At 36.7% G+C, this 17,834-nt stretch overlaps 1 protein-coding gene across 4 annotated transcripts in view; it reads left to right on the plus strand.

Annotated features, from left to right (window-relative positions):
* Positions 1 to 4,794, plus strand: part of LOC100922570 (mitochondrial dicarboxylate carrier-like) — a 31,591-nt gene extending 26,797 nt beyond the window's left edge. For all 4 annotated transcript variants that reach the window (XM_031965634.1, XM_031965637.1, XM_031965635.1 and 1 more), the window contains one exon: positions 3,948 to 4,794. In XM_031965634.1, the coding sequence (XP_031821494.1) occupies positions 3,948 to 4,064 (117 nt within the window). In that variant the 3' untranslated portion in view covers positions 4,065 to 4,794. The remainder of the gene's footprint in view (positions 1 to 3,947) is intronic.
* The last annotated feature ends 13,040 nt before the right edge of the window (positions 4,795 to 17,834 follow it).

Here is a 17,834-nt window from a genome sequence, read left to right on the forward strand (position 1 = left end):
TTACAAATGTCCTTTGAGCCTTAACTATATTAATGTCAATCATTATTATACATTTTAAAACTCTGGATATGAGATTTTAAAAACTTGAGGTTGAATCTTACCTTGGTAACTTACTACTTGTGTGATTTTGAGCAAGTCGCTTAACCACAGGAGGCCTCAATTCTTCATCTATAAAATGAAGGGTCTGGTTTCTTCCACTTCTAAATTCTGTGATCCATTGTTTGCAGAAAGCACAAGTGACAAAAATGATAAGTACTGAACAAATTTTTCCGATAAGGAGTACAACTTACTCCTTAGGTCACAGCTTAACCATCCCTTCCCACCCAGGTCCCCAAACAGGCAAGTAGGGCTTTCAGCTACGGAGAAACAAGCTGGCCCACGCCAGCCAGCCTCTTCCCTTCTTGACCCAACTTACTTTCTACGACCTTTATACTCTCTTCCTAGCCCTTGCCATCCAAGCTTCCTTTGGGGAGGGGAAAAAGGAGAACACCTGGATGTGGAGGCCATGAGTCCTGGGTCTTCCCCCACCACTTCGGCCTTAGCCTGGGTTCCTTGTTACTGTTGCTTGCATGGCCACTGCTGCTTCTCCCAGTACTATTTATTGTTTGGGGAGCTGAGAGACTACTTGCTGCAGCCACATCGTCCTACAGGAACTGCCCCTCTGCTTGCGTGCCAGCATGCACACCCTTAGCATCTGGAGTTCCAGCCTGACGCACCTCACTGATAAGGAGCCACAGGTGAGGGCACTAGCAGTGGCAGAAGGAGCTGGCAATAAGGCTAGCCAATCTCACGTCCTTGTGCTCACCCAAGACAACCACCAAGTGCCATAGGGCCCAGTGAGCTTCAGGTGCTGAAGCATTTTTTCCTAATAGAAATGCATCAATGAGATTGGCGAGTTTCATAGCAGATGAGTGCTGAGATACCATTGTATGTAAAGAATTAACATGATTAGGTGACTGAGCTATAGAGAAATAAAGGTGACATAAACTGATTAACAGAAATAGGGAGAACAATTGTTTTGAAGGTGATGTTTGATTTTCAGTATCTAAGTTAGTTAAGGTATCAACTGGATGTCCAATTGGAAATATCCAGTGGACAACTGGAAATGTTGAACTGGAACTTGAGAGGTCAGAGATGGGAGATAAAAATTAGGGGGCCATCTGATAAAAATACTGGCTGAAACTGTGAGAATGGATGTGTTCTCTGAGGAACAGAATTCCTAGGGAGAAGAAAGTCCAAGAATTGAACATTAGGGAGGGTCCACATTTAGGGGAGTGAAGGATAAAGTGGAGCCAAGAAAGAATAAAGGAAACAGGTAGAAGCAGCTGCTGTGATTCTCATGGAGCATGGTGGTCAAGAAGGCAGATTTTCAAGAAAAAGATAAGGCGTGATAAACTACTACAGAAAAGGACAAGGAGGAAAAAAATTCCTTATTTTGGCAATTAGCCACTAATGACTTTCAAGAGTTCAGTTTCAATGAATGGATAGGAGTAGAAGCCAAACTCTAGGACTTTAAAAGATGAAAAAGGAGCAAGGAAATGGAAGTCATGAATATAAATCAATTTCGGGGAAAGGTTATCCATGAAAGGACTATAGCCAAGAGTTAAGCATATTTAAGGGAAGGTTTTTTTCCTATGTATGTTTGTACTCCCAGGAGATAATGGAAGGAAGAGATAATTGGTGGAACAAGGTCATGAGGGAGAAACTAAGAGCTGATTAAGTCTTTATTTTCCTCCTCCAGTTTTTTGTTGGATTTTTTTTTTACTTGTGTTTGGTTAGGTAGAAGTTGATAGCTGACTAAGCCCCAATCCAGGGTGTAATTACAGAAAAGAAAGGTCAAATAAGTTGTTAAACTAAGTGCAATGACTTTTATCCCTTTATGAGATATGAAAAAGGTCTGGTAGAATTAGAAGGGCAGCTGGTCGTTGAGATATGATTAACCATGCCATGGGTGGTTCCTAAAAGGCCAGCCTAGCATGAGTACAACACAAGAGTTTCAGTGATGGAAACTTCTGTGGAGAATGGGCCCTTCAACCCTTGTCCTCTAGCAGAGGACATTTCCTCTCCTTATCTCAAGTCCATTTGCCATAGCTCTTTTTAATAGAGAGTTTGATCCATGAGGCACCACAATAGCAGGGAGTATTCTCTAGACAAACAACGTTTACGGCATTTACAAACAGCATTTAAGGCTGCATTTAAGTTATTCCCCTAGCTGTTGAGAGTCGAGCTGCAGGGAGGAGCAGAGATGGGGAACTCACCCAGAAAAGATACTGGTCTCAATGGGGAGAAAAGCATGTTGGAACACAACAGTACCAGAGCCATGAGTTTCCCTGGTCATGTGTTCTCTTGTGTGTATACCTCACCAATACTTGTACTCAAAAGGTTATGCTCATTTTTCCTACTGCATGAGTAAGAGAATGTACCTCAGGTTTGGAGGGAGGGGGAAATAGTTTTATAGCTTCTGTTCTTAACTATGTTGGGCACTGGATATGTTGGGGTCATGGCCACCCCCTTCCTTGCCATTAGGACTAGAAATTGAGTTTTACATACCATTGTGTCATAAACTCCAAATGCTCTATTTCAATCTTGTTAGGATAGTTAGTTCCCCCTCCTTTTGAGTATTGCTCTCTCTCCTCTCCACAACTACCTTATCTTGACCCCTATCCTGTCAGGATTAAATTATGATCCTTTTCTGGAATTATGTCTTGTCCATCCTCTCAGTGATTTTGACCCCCCTTATCTGCTTTTATTTCCCCTATTAAACCCTAGTTAGCTAAAACCCTATGTGAGTTCCTTGCCTCTGTTTATCTGGGCAGAATGCTTTGGACAAGAATCCCATTGGGGTCAGCTGGCCTAAACTCTCCACATTAAAGTTTAAAACCAATCTGTCTGCCCCAGTTTCTCTGGTATTACAACCACACTATGCCACCTTAGTAAATGCCTTTGCTTTAAACTAAATGTATCTATGCAGAAGTCTGTTGTGGCTCCCTTAAAAATGAGCTCACCCATAGGACTCATTTTAGTACCATATGTACATATAGTATCCTGAAACTATAAACATCACTACCCTTTGGAGAAGCCAATCTGCAGGTCTGAGTGGGGTACACTTGCCCAGGCAAGTTAGAAGCCCACTGGTAAGGGACCTTTATGTGCTTCAGGCAATCCACTGCCAAATGTTGTTTGTAACCTGAGTTTCCTATTTTGAATTCAATATTTATTAAAAATCTATAAAGATTCCCACAAGGAGCTAAGAATGCAAAAGAAAAAAATCCTCCTGGCTGGAAAGTTTACATTCTACTAGGAGTAATACAACACATATATAATAAGTGATTTCAAGAAGGAGGCAGGAGGGGAATCAAATGGAAGAAAATGAGGAAAGGAGTGAGACCTAGATTAGACTCTGACAACTGAGCTGTGCTTTGAAGGAGCCTAGGAATTCTCAGCTGTGTGACTTCACCCTGTTTGCCTCAGTTTCGTCATCTGTAAAATGAACTGGAAAAGAAAATGGCAAATCACTCCAATATCTTTGCCAAGAGAATGCCCCCAAAAGGAGTCAACACAAGATTCAGACATAACTGAAAAGTGCCTAAACAAAACAAAAGGAATTCTAAGATGCAAGTAAATTCTAGCCATGAAAGATGACTTATCACAGAGGTGGGAGATTGACTAGCCAGCTAGTTTCACCTGCAGGAAGAGTGTTCAAAGGTAGGAATTTGCAATAGATTAGAAAGGCAGGTGGAAACTGTCATGCAAGGCTTTTAAGTACCAGGCTGAAAATTTTTGTGTTTTACCTTATATAATACTACAGATAGGTCATAGTAGCCTCATTGCATTTGTGTGTTGTGCCCTTGAAGGGTCTGGGTCCCCTAGATTAGTATCAAGGATTCTATCACATACCCGAACAGCCACTCCAGTTTCCACCTCATCTTTTGCCCTTTTTATTTCAGGGGATGTTCCCTGCTGCTATTCGCCTGATACCACATACCGTTTTAACCTTTGTCTTCTTGGAGCAACTTCGATTAAACTTTGGCATTCCAGTGAAAAGTGACTTGGGTCAAGATTGAGGTTCAGCAGAGCTTTTGGACCCGTGTGGCAAAAATTCCATCAAAAAGACCAAGAGGGGTCCTTGGATACTTCTGATGTTGCCATTTCAGGATGTAAAGAAGGTCATTGACCTGCATGATTTCCCATGTTCTTGGCTTATGCACTTGGTATACAAGGACACTATTACAGCCTTTTAGGGGAATCTGTGGTGGGTTGATCCTTCTCCCCTTCTCTCCATCCTCAACCTACTTATCTACTCACGTGAGCCTTTCCTTGTAAGCCAAAGTTCCTTGTAACCTAGGGTGGCTGTGATATAGACCAGAGAACAATATCATATTCTGATGTGAAAAGGTTGATTTCTGGTATTCCAGAGTCAATTAATAGAGATAGGTTGGTTCTCAAAAATATGGTCTGTCCTGGATACTTGGTAGGGGGTGCTCTTAACTTGCCCTTCTTAATGCATTTTATTTCTCCCCCACTCCACCCCATCTTCAGCTTGAGTTTCTGTTGCCCTCAGAGGCTGTGAAGATTGAATCTTGGCTGCCATGATTGGTCTCATCACAGTTACAACATATTCAGAGCTGCCTTTGACCTGGAGGCAAAATGTGTGTACAAATTTGGGTAATGGGTAGGGGCAGAGATTGATGGAGAGGGGGAATGCAAAACTTAGAATTGTTTGAATTTTAAATACTCACCTGTGACATTTGAACCACTTTCATTCTGTATATTCTACCATTAAATATATTTTTCTCCAAGTCCTTGTGTGTGTTTGTTATTATTGGACTGTGTCCTAAAGCCAGCTGGACAATGGCAGACTCTTTTAAGGTTGTACTTTCTGCCTGAATTGTCTCTGGCGCTTCTTCTTAGTGGGAAGGTGAATTGGACTTCTGGCATGATACTCTCCTGCCCAGGACAGGAGGCAAATGGGCATAAAAAAGAGCCTAAGTTCTTCAGTACTTTTTGAGCCTTTAAGTCAGTGTTTTCCAAGAAACATGTAGTATAACCCTACTTGCCAGTAAGCTTATAAAAATTAATTTGATCTAACAGCATATGCCTTTCATCAGTGAACTCAGCTAGAATTTAATGATTTCACTCCCTTTCCCTTTAAGGACAAGTTCATCACACCAGTAGCTGTTCCATTAATTCATGGATCTGAATATAATAAAGAAAACTAAGTTCAGGAAAATTGGGATATTCACACAGTGAGACAATAATGCCAACATTTTAACTCAGAACTGGTGACCCAGTATGTCAGAGTAGAAAGGGTACTGAATTTTAAGTGGAATTCTATATTTCAGATTTGATGCCACAAGTTAAAGTGTGAGCTTTAGCAAGTCATTTCATGTTTTTTCACTCGATAAACTGAGGGAGTTGGACTAAATTCATGCAATAAGCATTTATTAAGCACCTGCTGTACACCAGATGTGGTAGACTCTGGAAATATGAAAACAAGCTCCAGGATCCCATGAACATCTGATGCTCCTACTCTGACAATAAGATTGGCTAAAAGGCTATAAAGGTAACCCCTACTCTGACAGAACTCAGCCTGATTGGGAAGGCAATATATAAGCAATGATGTGCAACAAAATAGAAACGATAAATAGGGAGTGGTCTCAGAGGGAAGGCACTAAGATTGAGGAGGACTTGGAGAGCCTTAGATTCTCGGTTTGTGAAATGGGGATGATGAATCATTTGTAAAATTCGCCCTCATAGAGTTATTGTGAGAACCTAGTGAGAGATCAAGTATAGTCAAGTTACTTTCACCCCTCAGAGTCTCTCATACTGTGCTAGGATCAGTCATCTGCTTTGCCTTTCCCTTTTGCAAGACCTTCACTAAATAGCCCCTAAACCTTTTAATCCCCAAATACTGCGATGACTAATTCAAGTAGGATTATTCTCTCCTTTCCCTAAATGCTATGAGCTAATCTGGAGCCGGAAATAAATCCATCTGTTCTGTGGTCTCATCTCCAGGGCTTTGAATAGTTTAAAAAAAAAGTAGCTCAAAAACTTTGTCTCTGGAGCCATGAAAAAGCTATATAGTTTTGTCAAGATTGCACTGAAATTTCTTTAAGGGTCTGGCTGCTCCAGAGCTGTTCATCTCTAGAGAGCAGGGAACTCATACTCTGGTAGAGGAGAATTGAACAATGGAGAACTGGAAGGGAAAGTAGAGAATAATAAATCTGAAGGAGGACCCATAATACTGCCAAAATTGGAAGACAGCAAGAATAGGACACTAACAGAGAGTAGCAAGTGGGGGAAAGTGCCGATTTAAAAAGCAATGTACTTCTGAACATGGATGTGAAGTAGCAAACCCCAGCACCACTCCTATCTTGCAGGGGAACAATAATGTCTTAAGAACTGTCCCCTTTCTTGAGGGAAGGACAATGTGATTGGCAACAAAATCTTTTGATTATGAGCTCAAGTTCTTCCTGTTTCCCTTACATGTAAATCTATTCTGTACCTCAAAACTTTGTAATCCTGAACACGTATAAGAGAAGCTGCTGGCTCCCCTCGAAATATCAGACATAAAGTTCCCATATTGCACCTGGATGGGTGCAAAAAAATCAAGAATTAAGAGGTCCCCAAAGTTTAACCAACTTTTTATGTGAGGAAGAAGTTTCTGACATAAGCTTTGTCAATATAGTGACTATTAATTATGAATCAATATTCTTTATAGAGCAATTGTAGACTTTGGCGGATATGAAATGTATAAAATGAAATGCAGGATTATATGACTGCTGGTTTCCCAATAGATGGTGAATAAAGATCAGAGGACCTATTTTCTAATTCCTTTTATAGTATTTAATTTAGCACATTAACTTGTATTAGGCACACAGTGGTACTCTGTGAACAATATTGAATGACTGCCAATGGGACAGGAACTGTTCTAGACTAAAAATCTAAAGGATGATAATAGATCTCAGAGGGCCATTATTTTGCAGATGCTCCCTGGATTTGCTCATTTGATTTCATCAGCTTCATCTCAGCCTTGACCATATGTTCTAACTAAAGAGATAATTTAGCATCAGCTGTTACAATCCCTCTACTTCTTAAACAACTAAAAACAAATAAACAAACAAAAGCAGTTGCCCCCAGCTGTCCCCAAAACACTCAAAAGAGATTGTTAGAGGGGTAGCCTTAGCTTTCTAAAGAGAGGTTTTGCTTATTGTCAGTGAAGTAAAGAGGACCAAGGTAAAATAACACACAATAAACGCTTATCAATTGGTGAATGCCTGAACAAATTGTAGCATATGATTGTGATAGAACACTATAATTCTATTTAAAATGTTGAGCAGGATGGTTCAAAAAAAAAACTTGGGGAGACATAAATGAACTGATACATGGTGAAATGAGTAGAACCAGGAGAACATTTTACATAGTGTCATCAATAGTATAAGGATGAACAACTAATGTAAACTTGAAACTAGCTTATTTTCTTATCAGAAAATGCTAAAAAAAAAAAGAAAATCCATCCTGTTATTAATCATATTTGCATACAAAAAGGAAGCTAGTTCTCCCAGACTGTCCTGTCTGTGTAGAATGATGTTCTCCAACCTTGATGGAAACTTAGGTTTCCCAAGGCTGTCTAGTTGGCATCTTTAAAGATGGTCAAAACCAACTTTGAGACAGCCTTGATAGATATTTGTTATACCAGGCTGTCTTTAAGCTCAATATAAATCCTTGTCACTCTCTAGATCCCACCTTTTATCTTTCCTTCCTCTTAAATTATAAAAATCACCCCTTTCCAAAACATGTCATGAAATCATCTTTGGATTTTATCATGAATAAAGGTACCTTTAGGCAAAGAAAATGCCATTGTGATTTCCTCATGTATTCCTCCTCATTATTAAAACAAGAAATTGCTCTCCCAACTCTCATACTCTGATCAAGACAATGTTGATCCAAGATAATTCCAAAGGACTCATGATGAAAATGCTATCCATCTCTAGAGAAAGAACAAATGAACTCTGAGTATAGATTGAAGCATGCTTTTTCCACTTTATTTTATAATTTTATATAGCTAATATGGAAATATGTTTTACATATATAATTTATATTGCTTGTTTTCTCAATAGGTGGGGAAAGGGTTAAAGAAAAGAATTTGGAATTCAAAACTTGGTTCTTCATATGGCTATGAAGACATTCAAAAAAGCTGATCTTCCTCCAACCTCTTTCTTATAGTCTCAAGAAAGGACCCTAGTCCTAGCCTTTGTTTTGTTTTTTGTCCTTTTAAATGATAGATAATAGAACCATGAAGCTCATAAATTCAAGAGGTGGGAGGTGGAGGGGGGGACGGAGAATGGAGTTCACCAGTGTTTCTTTGTCCTGGAGTCTAGATTCTAGCACCAGGACAGGAGACAGTTAAGTGGTGCAGCAGATAGAAAGCCAGGAAGAAACTTAACCCTAGACACTTTTACCTCAAGTTCCTCAACTGTAAGTGGATATAATAACTACCTGCTTCCCAGAGTTGATAATATGTTGTGAAAAATATTGTGATTTTTCATATAATACGTGTTATGAACTCGCCAGAGATGCCTTTTCTGACTTGAGAGTCAAAAACTCACAATGCAGCTTAAAATTATCACTCTAATAATGGCTATATTATCATATTATATTATTATAATGATTATATAATTATATCATAATTATATATTATATTATGGTACCTATGTATAATGAGTGAAGTGTATAACATCGAGAACTATAGAAAACTGTTGCTGTCACAGAACTCTGGTTCTGTGCCCTGAAGAGGGAGTGGTCACAACCCTCAAGATTTAGAAACAATTTAATAGTTGTTGTATTATCTTCTAAACCCAGGAATTATTGTATTGTAATTCATGTTCTTCCTCCTTTTTTACCTTTCCTGCAACAAGCGAGGTCTCCTGCCCAGGAGGGCTTCTAGTTTGCAAACTACATTTCTCATTCTAAAAGTGATTCATCTAAACTTGAATGGGATAAACTGAGTGAAGTTTATCTGAATGGACACATGGGAATGTGGCCTTAACCTATGTCCTAATTGTGACTTGAGACTTTGCAATAACAAGTTAGCTATAGCTAAAAGCTGCAGGTGTTTGATTATCTTAGATAAACATTTCCCTCCTACTCTCACCTCTACCACCTTTTCATTGACATTAAGTACTTAATAAGGTAAAGAGTGTGTTATTGATTAATATTCTTTGTTTTGGGGGTCCGTATTTAGTGTCTAGTTAAATTAGAACTCCCCACCCAATGAAAGAAAAGGTGTGGGGGGGGGGAGGTGAGGGCTTCTGCCTTAGGGTCTATATATAATCCTATGTTTGCAATTTGTGCTTTGCACTATTCTGCTGACACCTTGTCTATTGAGAGTTGTCTTTTCTTGGGAGATCATAATAAATCCCTTTTTTATTTTTACCTTGAGAGTCTGATTTTAATTTGGTTAAGACTCATTGCCCCATACAAACTGCTCCTTGATTTGTAAAAACCTGTCTCTAGGCCTGCTTTGTGTAACTGCAATCATTCAAAGACCAATATAGTGAAATTGTGTTAACATTGTCAAGTGCTTAGCCCAGGATCTGGCAGATGATAAGCATTATATAAATGTTATGTGGTGGTGTTGTTGTTGTTGATGTTGCTGTTAATACTGGCATCAATTCCCCAAAGAATAAGATGTAATCTTTGGGACCCCACTCCAGTGCAAACTGATACAAAGACTCATCACCTTTGGACATGAACTTGGTGGGATCAGTACTATTGAGGAAGTGAGCCAGATTCCAACAGAGACTGTTTTTGGGGAGAAAACATATTGGGAAGAAAATGCCATCTGGAGCTGGGGTGCCAGTAAACACCCCTTGCCACAGGTGTGTACAGGTTGAGAGTAGTGAGATTTAGATTCCTGGCCACTGTTCTCTGCAGTCCCTAGTTCTCCATTCTAAAGGGGAATAACAGAGCATCTGCTTGACCTAGGTTGGCCTTAGACATTCTCCTGAGGTTTGGCTCATAACCATGTACCATAATGAACACATGGTAAATACACAATAAATGTTGACTAGAAATAATTATTTCATAAATCAAGACAATACTATACAAAGTTTAGAGAACCAGTTCTTTTTAATAAATCCAAGAACAAAAATAAGTTTTACAAAAAAGGAACTAGGAAAGAATTCAACAACTCAATAAACTTTGCTAAGGCTTTGAAATATATTGGATAGTTGGGAAGAACCATGTTCAGGTCATATTTCTGAGGCTTCCTGGAGCTGTGTGGCAAGGTTGGTTAAACCTCTCTGAATCTCAGTTTCCTTCTCTGTAGAATTAATAGCACCTACTTCACGGTGTTGTTATGAAGATCAGATGAAATCATAGGTATAAAGTGCTTTGCAAGCTTTAAAGTACTGCATATATCTGCTTTGATAGGATACTATGCAAAGTACTGGGGAGACAAAGATGAAAAATTAATCTGATGGGGAATTAGGATGTGTATGTAAGTATGATTCCAGGTAGAAGATCGATTAAGTGCTAAGGAAAAGTTTTAAGAAATTTGAGGGGCAATCACTTTTAGTTGAATTATATCCATTGTCACTTAATGTTCCTCAAATTTTACTTCGGTTGACTCATCTTCTGACACTGCAGATGTTCTTAAATCCCTTTATCTAGGAATGTAAGTCTGTGGGAATTGAATGAATGACACTGACTCCCACCTTGTGACTCAATTCTGGATCTAGCTCAGTTCCCTTGCTATTCACTTATAGGTCTAGTGCAATTTCTGTCTTGTAAGAAAACTTTATTTAATTTTGTGAATTGTGAGAAAACTTTATTGCTAGTCCTGAATGGAGACCTTTTTTTTTTTTTGAGATTTTAATTTTTTTTTTTCAGGACAATTCTTAACATTTCATTTTTTATAAAATCTTTATAAAATTTTCAAACTTTCTCCCTAAGATGATAAAAAAATTCTATATGTATTATATATGTACAATCACGTAAAACATATTTCTATATTAATCATATTGTAAATAGTATACTTTGATCTGCACAGAGACACCATTAGTTTTTTCTCTGGAGGTGGGTAGTATTTTTCATTGTGAGTCTTTTGGAACTGATCTGGATCACTGTATTGCTGAGAAGATCTAAATCAGTCATAGTTGATCATTGCACTATGTTGCTGTTACTGTGTACCATGTTCTCCTGGTTCTGCTCATTTTACTTTCTATCAGTTCATGTAAGTCTTTCCAGGTTTCCCTGAAACTATCCTGCTCATCATTTCTTATAGCACAACAGTATTCCATTACATTCATATACCACAATTTAGTCAGCCATTCTCCAATTGATGAGTATTTCCTCAATTTCCAATCTTTTGCCAGCAAAAAAGAATTGCTCTTTGATGATCTCTTTGGGATACAGACTTACTAGTGGTACTGCTGGATCAAAACTTATGCACAGGTTGGTTGTCCTTTGGGCTAGTTTCAAATACTCTCCAGAATGGTTGATCAGGTCACAACTCCACCAACAATACATTGGTGTCCTAATTTTCCCATTTTCTCCAATATTTTTGATTTTCCTTTTCTGTCATGTTAACCAATCTGATAAGTGTAAGGTGGTACTTCAGAGTAGTTTTCATTTGTATTTTTCTCATAGTTAAAGTATTTTTTTCCATATGACTATGCATAGCTTTTACTTTTTTTTATCTGAAAACTGCCTGTTCATATCCTTTAACAATTTATCATTTGAGTGACTTGTATTCTTATAAATTTGACTCAGTTTTTTATTTATTTGAGAAATGAAATGTTTATCAGAGACATTTGCTATAAAAATTGTTTTGCAGCTTTCTGCTTTCCTTTTAATCGACTATATTGATTTTGTTTGTGAAAAAACTTTTAAATTTAATTGAATGGTCTATTTTATATCTTGTTATGCTCTTTTTCTCGTTTTGGTCATAAATTCTACCCTTCTCCATAGATCTGACAAGTATTTTTCTGTATTCCCCTAATTTGCTTATAGTATCATCCTTTATGTCTAAATCATGTACTCATTTTTATCTTATCTTGGTAAATGGCATAAAATGCTAGCCTATACCTAATTTTTGCCATACTATTTTCCAGTTTTCCCAGTAGTTTATGTCAAATGGTGAGTTTTTATTCTAGAAGCTATGATCTTTGGATTTATTAAACATTAGATTACCTTGGTTATTTACTACTCTGTCTTGTGTACATAATCTGTTCTACTGATTCATTATATGACAGCAAGGAACAGATAATTTTGGTTAATATTGCTTTACAATATAATTGGAGTTCTGGTATACCTAGGGTTCCTTCTTTTGCTTTCTTTCTGTCTTTTCATTAATTCCCTTTGATACTCTTGATATTTTTCCAGATGAATTTTTTAAATTTTTTTTTTAGCTCTATAAAATAATTTTTGGTAGTTTGATGGTATAGAACTGAACAAATAAATTAATTTAGATAGAATTGTCATTGTTATTATATTGGTTTGGCCTACCCAGTAGCAACTGATATTTTTCCCATTGTTTAGATCTGACTTTACTCATGGGAAAAGTATTTTGTAACTGTGTTCATAGTTTCTAGGTTTATCTTGGCAAATATTTTAAATTTATTTTATATTGTCTGAAGTTCTTTTAAATGGACTTTATCTTTTTATCTTTTGCTGCTGGACTTTGTTGTTAACATATAGAATGCTGATGATTTAGTAGATTTATTTTATATCCTACAACTTTGCTAAAGTTGTTAATTATTTCAAATAGTTTTTTAGTTGATTCTGAATCTCTTAAGTATCCCATCATAGCATCTTCAAAGAGTATAGTTTTGTTTTCTCATTACCTATTCTAATTCCTTTAATTTCTTTTTTTAGCAGTTCTAGTACATATTGAATAATAGTGGTGTTAAAGGGCATCCTTGTTTCACTCCTGGTCTTTAGGGGATGGCTTCTAGCTTATCCTGATTACAGATAATGTTTGCTGATGGTTTTAGATAGATACTACTTATCAGGACACCTTCATACTATGTTCTCTGGTGGTTTTCATGGGAATGGGTGTTGTATTTTGTCAAAAGCTTTTTCTGTATCAATTGAGATAATCATATGGTTTCTATTGGTTTTACAATTGATCTGGTCAGTTATGCTGAGAGTTAGTTTTCCGAATATTCAACCAGTCCTGCATTCCTAGTATAACTCTCTCCTGCGCATAGTGTATGATCCTGGTGATATATTACCATAATTTCCTTGTTAGTATTTTATTTTAAAATTCTGTATCTATATTCATGAATGAATAGATTCAATGAATCTATATTCATTAGGAAAATTGGTCTTATCATTTTCTTTCTCTGTTTTGGCTTTTCTTGGTTTAGGTATCAGCACCATATTTGCGTCATAAAAAGAATTTGGTAGGCTTCATCTTTGCCTGTTTTCCCAAATAGCATATATAGTATTGGAATTAATTGTTCTTTAAATGTTTGGTAGAATTCATTTGGTAATCCATTCAGCCCTGGGATTTTTTTCCTTAGGGGTTTCATTGATGACATTCAATTTCTTTTTCTAAAATGGGGTTAAGTATTATATTTCCTCTTCTGTTAATCTGGGAAATTAACGTTTTTGTAAATATTTATTCTTTTCACTTAGATTGTCTGATTTGTTGGCATACAATTGGACAAAATAGTTCCTAATTATTGCTTTTACTTCTTCATTAGTGGTGAATTCACCTTTTAATTTTTGATACTGATAATTTCATTTTCTTGTTTCTTTTTTCTTAAACAAATTAACCAATGGTTTCTCTATTTTACTTTATTTTTCATAATACTAGTTCTTAGTTCAATGGTTTTCTTAATTTCAATGTTATTAATTTCTCCTTTGATTTTCAGGTTTTCCAATATGTTGTTCAATTGGAGATCTTTAATTCATTCTGTGTGAGACTACTTACCCAAATTGACTATTCAGAGGCATCTTCAGGTATATAGAGGAAGCATTTATTCAGTCCTTACAAGGACAGCCCCAAGCACACTTGCTGAGCAGACATAGATTCTTTTAGCTCCCATCTCTCAGCATTGTTCTTGGCAGTGAGCTGAAAATAATAAATTGGTTAAATAGCAAAAGACCTGGGTTCATTGGATGGATTGAAAAGGAAGTAACCATGGACCAATAGTCAGCAATGCTGTCTACTTCCTATGGGACACATAAATTTGAGAAGCTTAAGCCTAGGGTCTGACCCACGCCATCTTGAGAAATCTTCACCTAGTCCCATTCAATTCTTTTTCTAGCTTTTTTAGTTGCATAGCCAATTCATTGATCTGCCCTTTTTCTACTTGATTCATGTAAGTATTACATATATATATATATATATTTCCCCTAAGTACTGCTATGATTGCATTCCATAAATTTTAGTATGTTATCTCATTATTCTTATTTTCTTTGATGAAATTATTGACTGATTCTATTATGTGTTCTTTGAATCACTCATTCTTTAGGATTAGATTATTTAGTTTCTGATGAATTTTTGATCAATCTTTTCATGACCCTTTATTAAATGTAATTTTTATTGATCTGAAAAGGATGAATTCAATATTTTTACCTTTCTGGATTTGATTGTGAGGTTTTTCTGTGCCCTATAATACATGGTCAACTTTTATGTAAGTGCCAGGTACCACTAAGAAAAAAAGTATATTTCTTTCTATTTCCCATTCAGTTTTCTTCAGAGGTCTATCATATCTAGCTTTCTAAAGTTCTTTTCATTTCCTTAATTTTTTTTTATTTTTTGTTTTTTATTAAATCTTTTTATTTTGAAAACATATGCTTGGAGGCAGCTAGTTGGTGTAGTAGATAGAGCACCAGCCTTGATATCAGGAGGACCTGAGTTCAAATTTGACCTCAGACACTTAACACTTAACACTTCCTGGCTATATGACCCTGGGGAAACCACTTAACTCCAATTGCCTCAGGAAAAAAACAAAAAAACCAAAAAAATATGTGTATGGATAATTTTCCAACATTGATCCTTACAAAACCTTGTTACAAATTTTTCCCTTTCCCCCTCATTCCCTCCCCTAGATAGCAAGTAATCCAATATATGTTAAACATGTTAAAATATATGTTAAATACAATATATATATACATATTTATACAATAATCTTGCTGCACAAGAAAAACCAGATCAAAAATGAAAAAAAAAAAAGAGAGAGAAAGAAAACAAAACAAAAGCAAACAACAACAAAAAGAGTGAAAATGCTATGTTGTGATCCATACTCAGTTCCCAAACTCCACTCTCTGGGTGCATATGGCTCTCTTTATCACAAGATCATTGGAACTGGCCTTAATCATCTCATTGTTGGACAGAGTCACATTCATCAGAATTGATCATCCTAGTCTTCTTGTTGCTGTGTATGATGATATCCTGGTTCTGCTAATTTCTTTTTTTTTTTTAATTATAGCTTTTTATTGACAGTGCATATGCATGGGTAATTTTTTACAACATTATCCCTTGTACTCACATCTGTTCTGATTTTTCCCTTCCCTCCCTCCACCCCCTCCCCTAAATGGCAGGCAGTCTTATACATGTTAAATAAGTTATAGTATATCCTAGATATAATATATGTGTGCAGACTGGTTCTGTTAATTTCATTTAGCATTAGTTCGTGTAAGTCTCTCCAGGCCTCACTGAAATCATCCTGCTGGTCATTTCTTACAGAACAATAATATTCTGTAACATTCATATACCATTACATGACTGAATAGTCATTCTCCAACTGATGGGCATCCATTCAGTTTCCAGTTTCTTGCCGCTACAAAAAGGGCTGCCATAAACATTTTTGCACATGTGGGTCCCTTTTTCTCCTTTATGATCTCTTTGGTCTATAAACCCAGTAGAAACACTGCTGGATCAAAGGATATGCACAATTTGATAATCTTTGAGCATATTTCCATATTGCTTTCCATGATGGTTGGATCTGTTCACAATTCTACCAACAATGTATTAGTGTCCCAGTTTTCCCACATGCCCTCCAATATTCATCATTGTCCTTTCCTGTTATGTTAGCTAATCTGAGAGGTATAGTGTGGTACCTCAGAGTTAGCTTAATTTGCATTTCTCTGATCAATAGTGATTTAGAGAACCTTTTCATATGACTAGAAATGATTTTACTTTCTTCATCTAAAAATTGCCTGTTCATATCCTTTGACCATTTATCAATTGGAGACTTAGCTTCTTTCTTATTTATTTTGTGGTTAGATTTATCTAGTTCTGAAAAGGGAAAATTGAGGAACCTCTTTATACATATTTTAATGTATAGTTTTACTGCCTATGTCAACCTATAATTTTATTTAACTTCTTTGGAAATTTACATGCCATACCAGGTGTCTATATGATTAATATTAATATTATTTTATTGTTTATGGTACCTTTTAGCAAGATGTAGTTTTCTTTCTTGTCTTTTTTGATTAGAGTAATTTTTGCTTTTGCTTTGTCTGAGATCATGATTACTTCTGCTTTTTTTTTTTTTTTTTTTTTTTTTACTTTAGCTATAGTATAAAAAATTCTGTCCTAGCCTTTTACCTTTACTGTGTGTTTGGGGTTTTTTTGCTTCAGATATGTTTCTTGTAAACAACATATTGTAGGATTTTGATTTTTAATTTATTCTGCTATCCACTGTCATTCTATGGGAGAGTTTATCCCATTCACATTCACTGTTATACTTACTGTTGTCAAAATATTTTCAAGATGCCCTGTCTCTCAGAGCTAAGGCCCAACAAGCAGGCTCTATATTAATTTTGGCATAACAACAATCCTTTGTGCTCTGGATGATCTCAACCTCTGGCAAAGTGTATTGCTTTGATTAGCATTAGGTATTTATTGAGGGATTTATGACTTTAGCTTCCCCTATTTCCCAGGGACCTGAGAACCCATATCTATCACATCTCTTGATATGTCCACAATTCCTGTTCCTTGTAACTACCAAATGAACTGAACCAGGTATTCCACTATTGTTCCCACAAGTAATGTTCCCTGCTGTAAGACAATCAATTTGAAGACTATTCCCCCTGGACCTAGGAATACTTCATTGTCCATTTAAGAGTCTGCCACAGGAAATGCTACTCAAGACTTGAAAATGATTGTCATTCACTTGTGGGTTTTTTTTTTTTTTAATGTATATAAGCACTCATAGGAGGGTAGACTTCCACTTTGAAGTGCTTTCCTCACTTTTAAATTAATGAAACTTCTATTACTGTCCTGACTCTATTTCTAGCCTGCTCTATGGAGCTCTAGCCATTCCCAGGTTAGAGATCATTTCATCTAGTTGATACTGAGTTTTTATCTTTCTGTTCCCTGTGTTTGTCCCCCTTTTGTACTTTTCATTCTTTTTCTTTTTACCCTGTCCCTCCTCACCAATGTTTTGCTTCTGGCTACCAACTCCCTCAATCTCTCTTGTATCATTCTCCTTCTCTATAAGAAAAGATAAATTTCTATATCCAACTGAGTGTGTATTTTATTCTCTCTGAGCCTAATTCAATGAGAGTAAAGGTCAAATATGGCTCACTCCCATCCCTTCTTTCTCTCTGCTATAACAGGTCTTTTGTGCCTTGTCAGGTGATTTTTGAAGCAGGTTGTGGTCCCTTTAAGAAACTGTATTTCCTACTGATCTGTGATCCCTTTCAGATTCTCAACCATTCCTGGGGAAGGCATATCCTTCTCAGATATGTTATATTTCTGGGATGCCAGAGCCTTTGATTCAATTAGAAATCCTGGCCAAAAAGCAGTGTTAATTCCAATATGAGATCCAGGCTGTCCCAGCCCCCACTGGGTCTGATCTGTTCGGCTGTCC

This window comes from Sarcophilus harrisii, chromosome 4, assembly GCF_902635505.1.
Source record: "Sarcophilus harrisii chromosome 4, mSarHar1.11, whole genome shotgun sequence".
In the NCBI taxonomy this organism is placed as follows: Eukaryota; Metazoa; Chordata; class Mammalia; order Dasyuromorphia; family Dasyuridae; genus Sarcophilus; species Sarcophilus harrisii.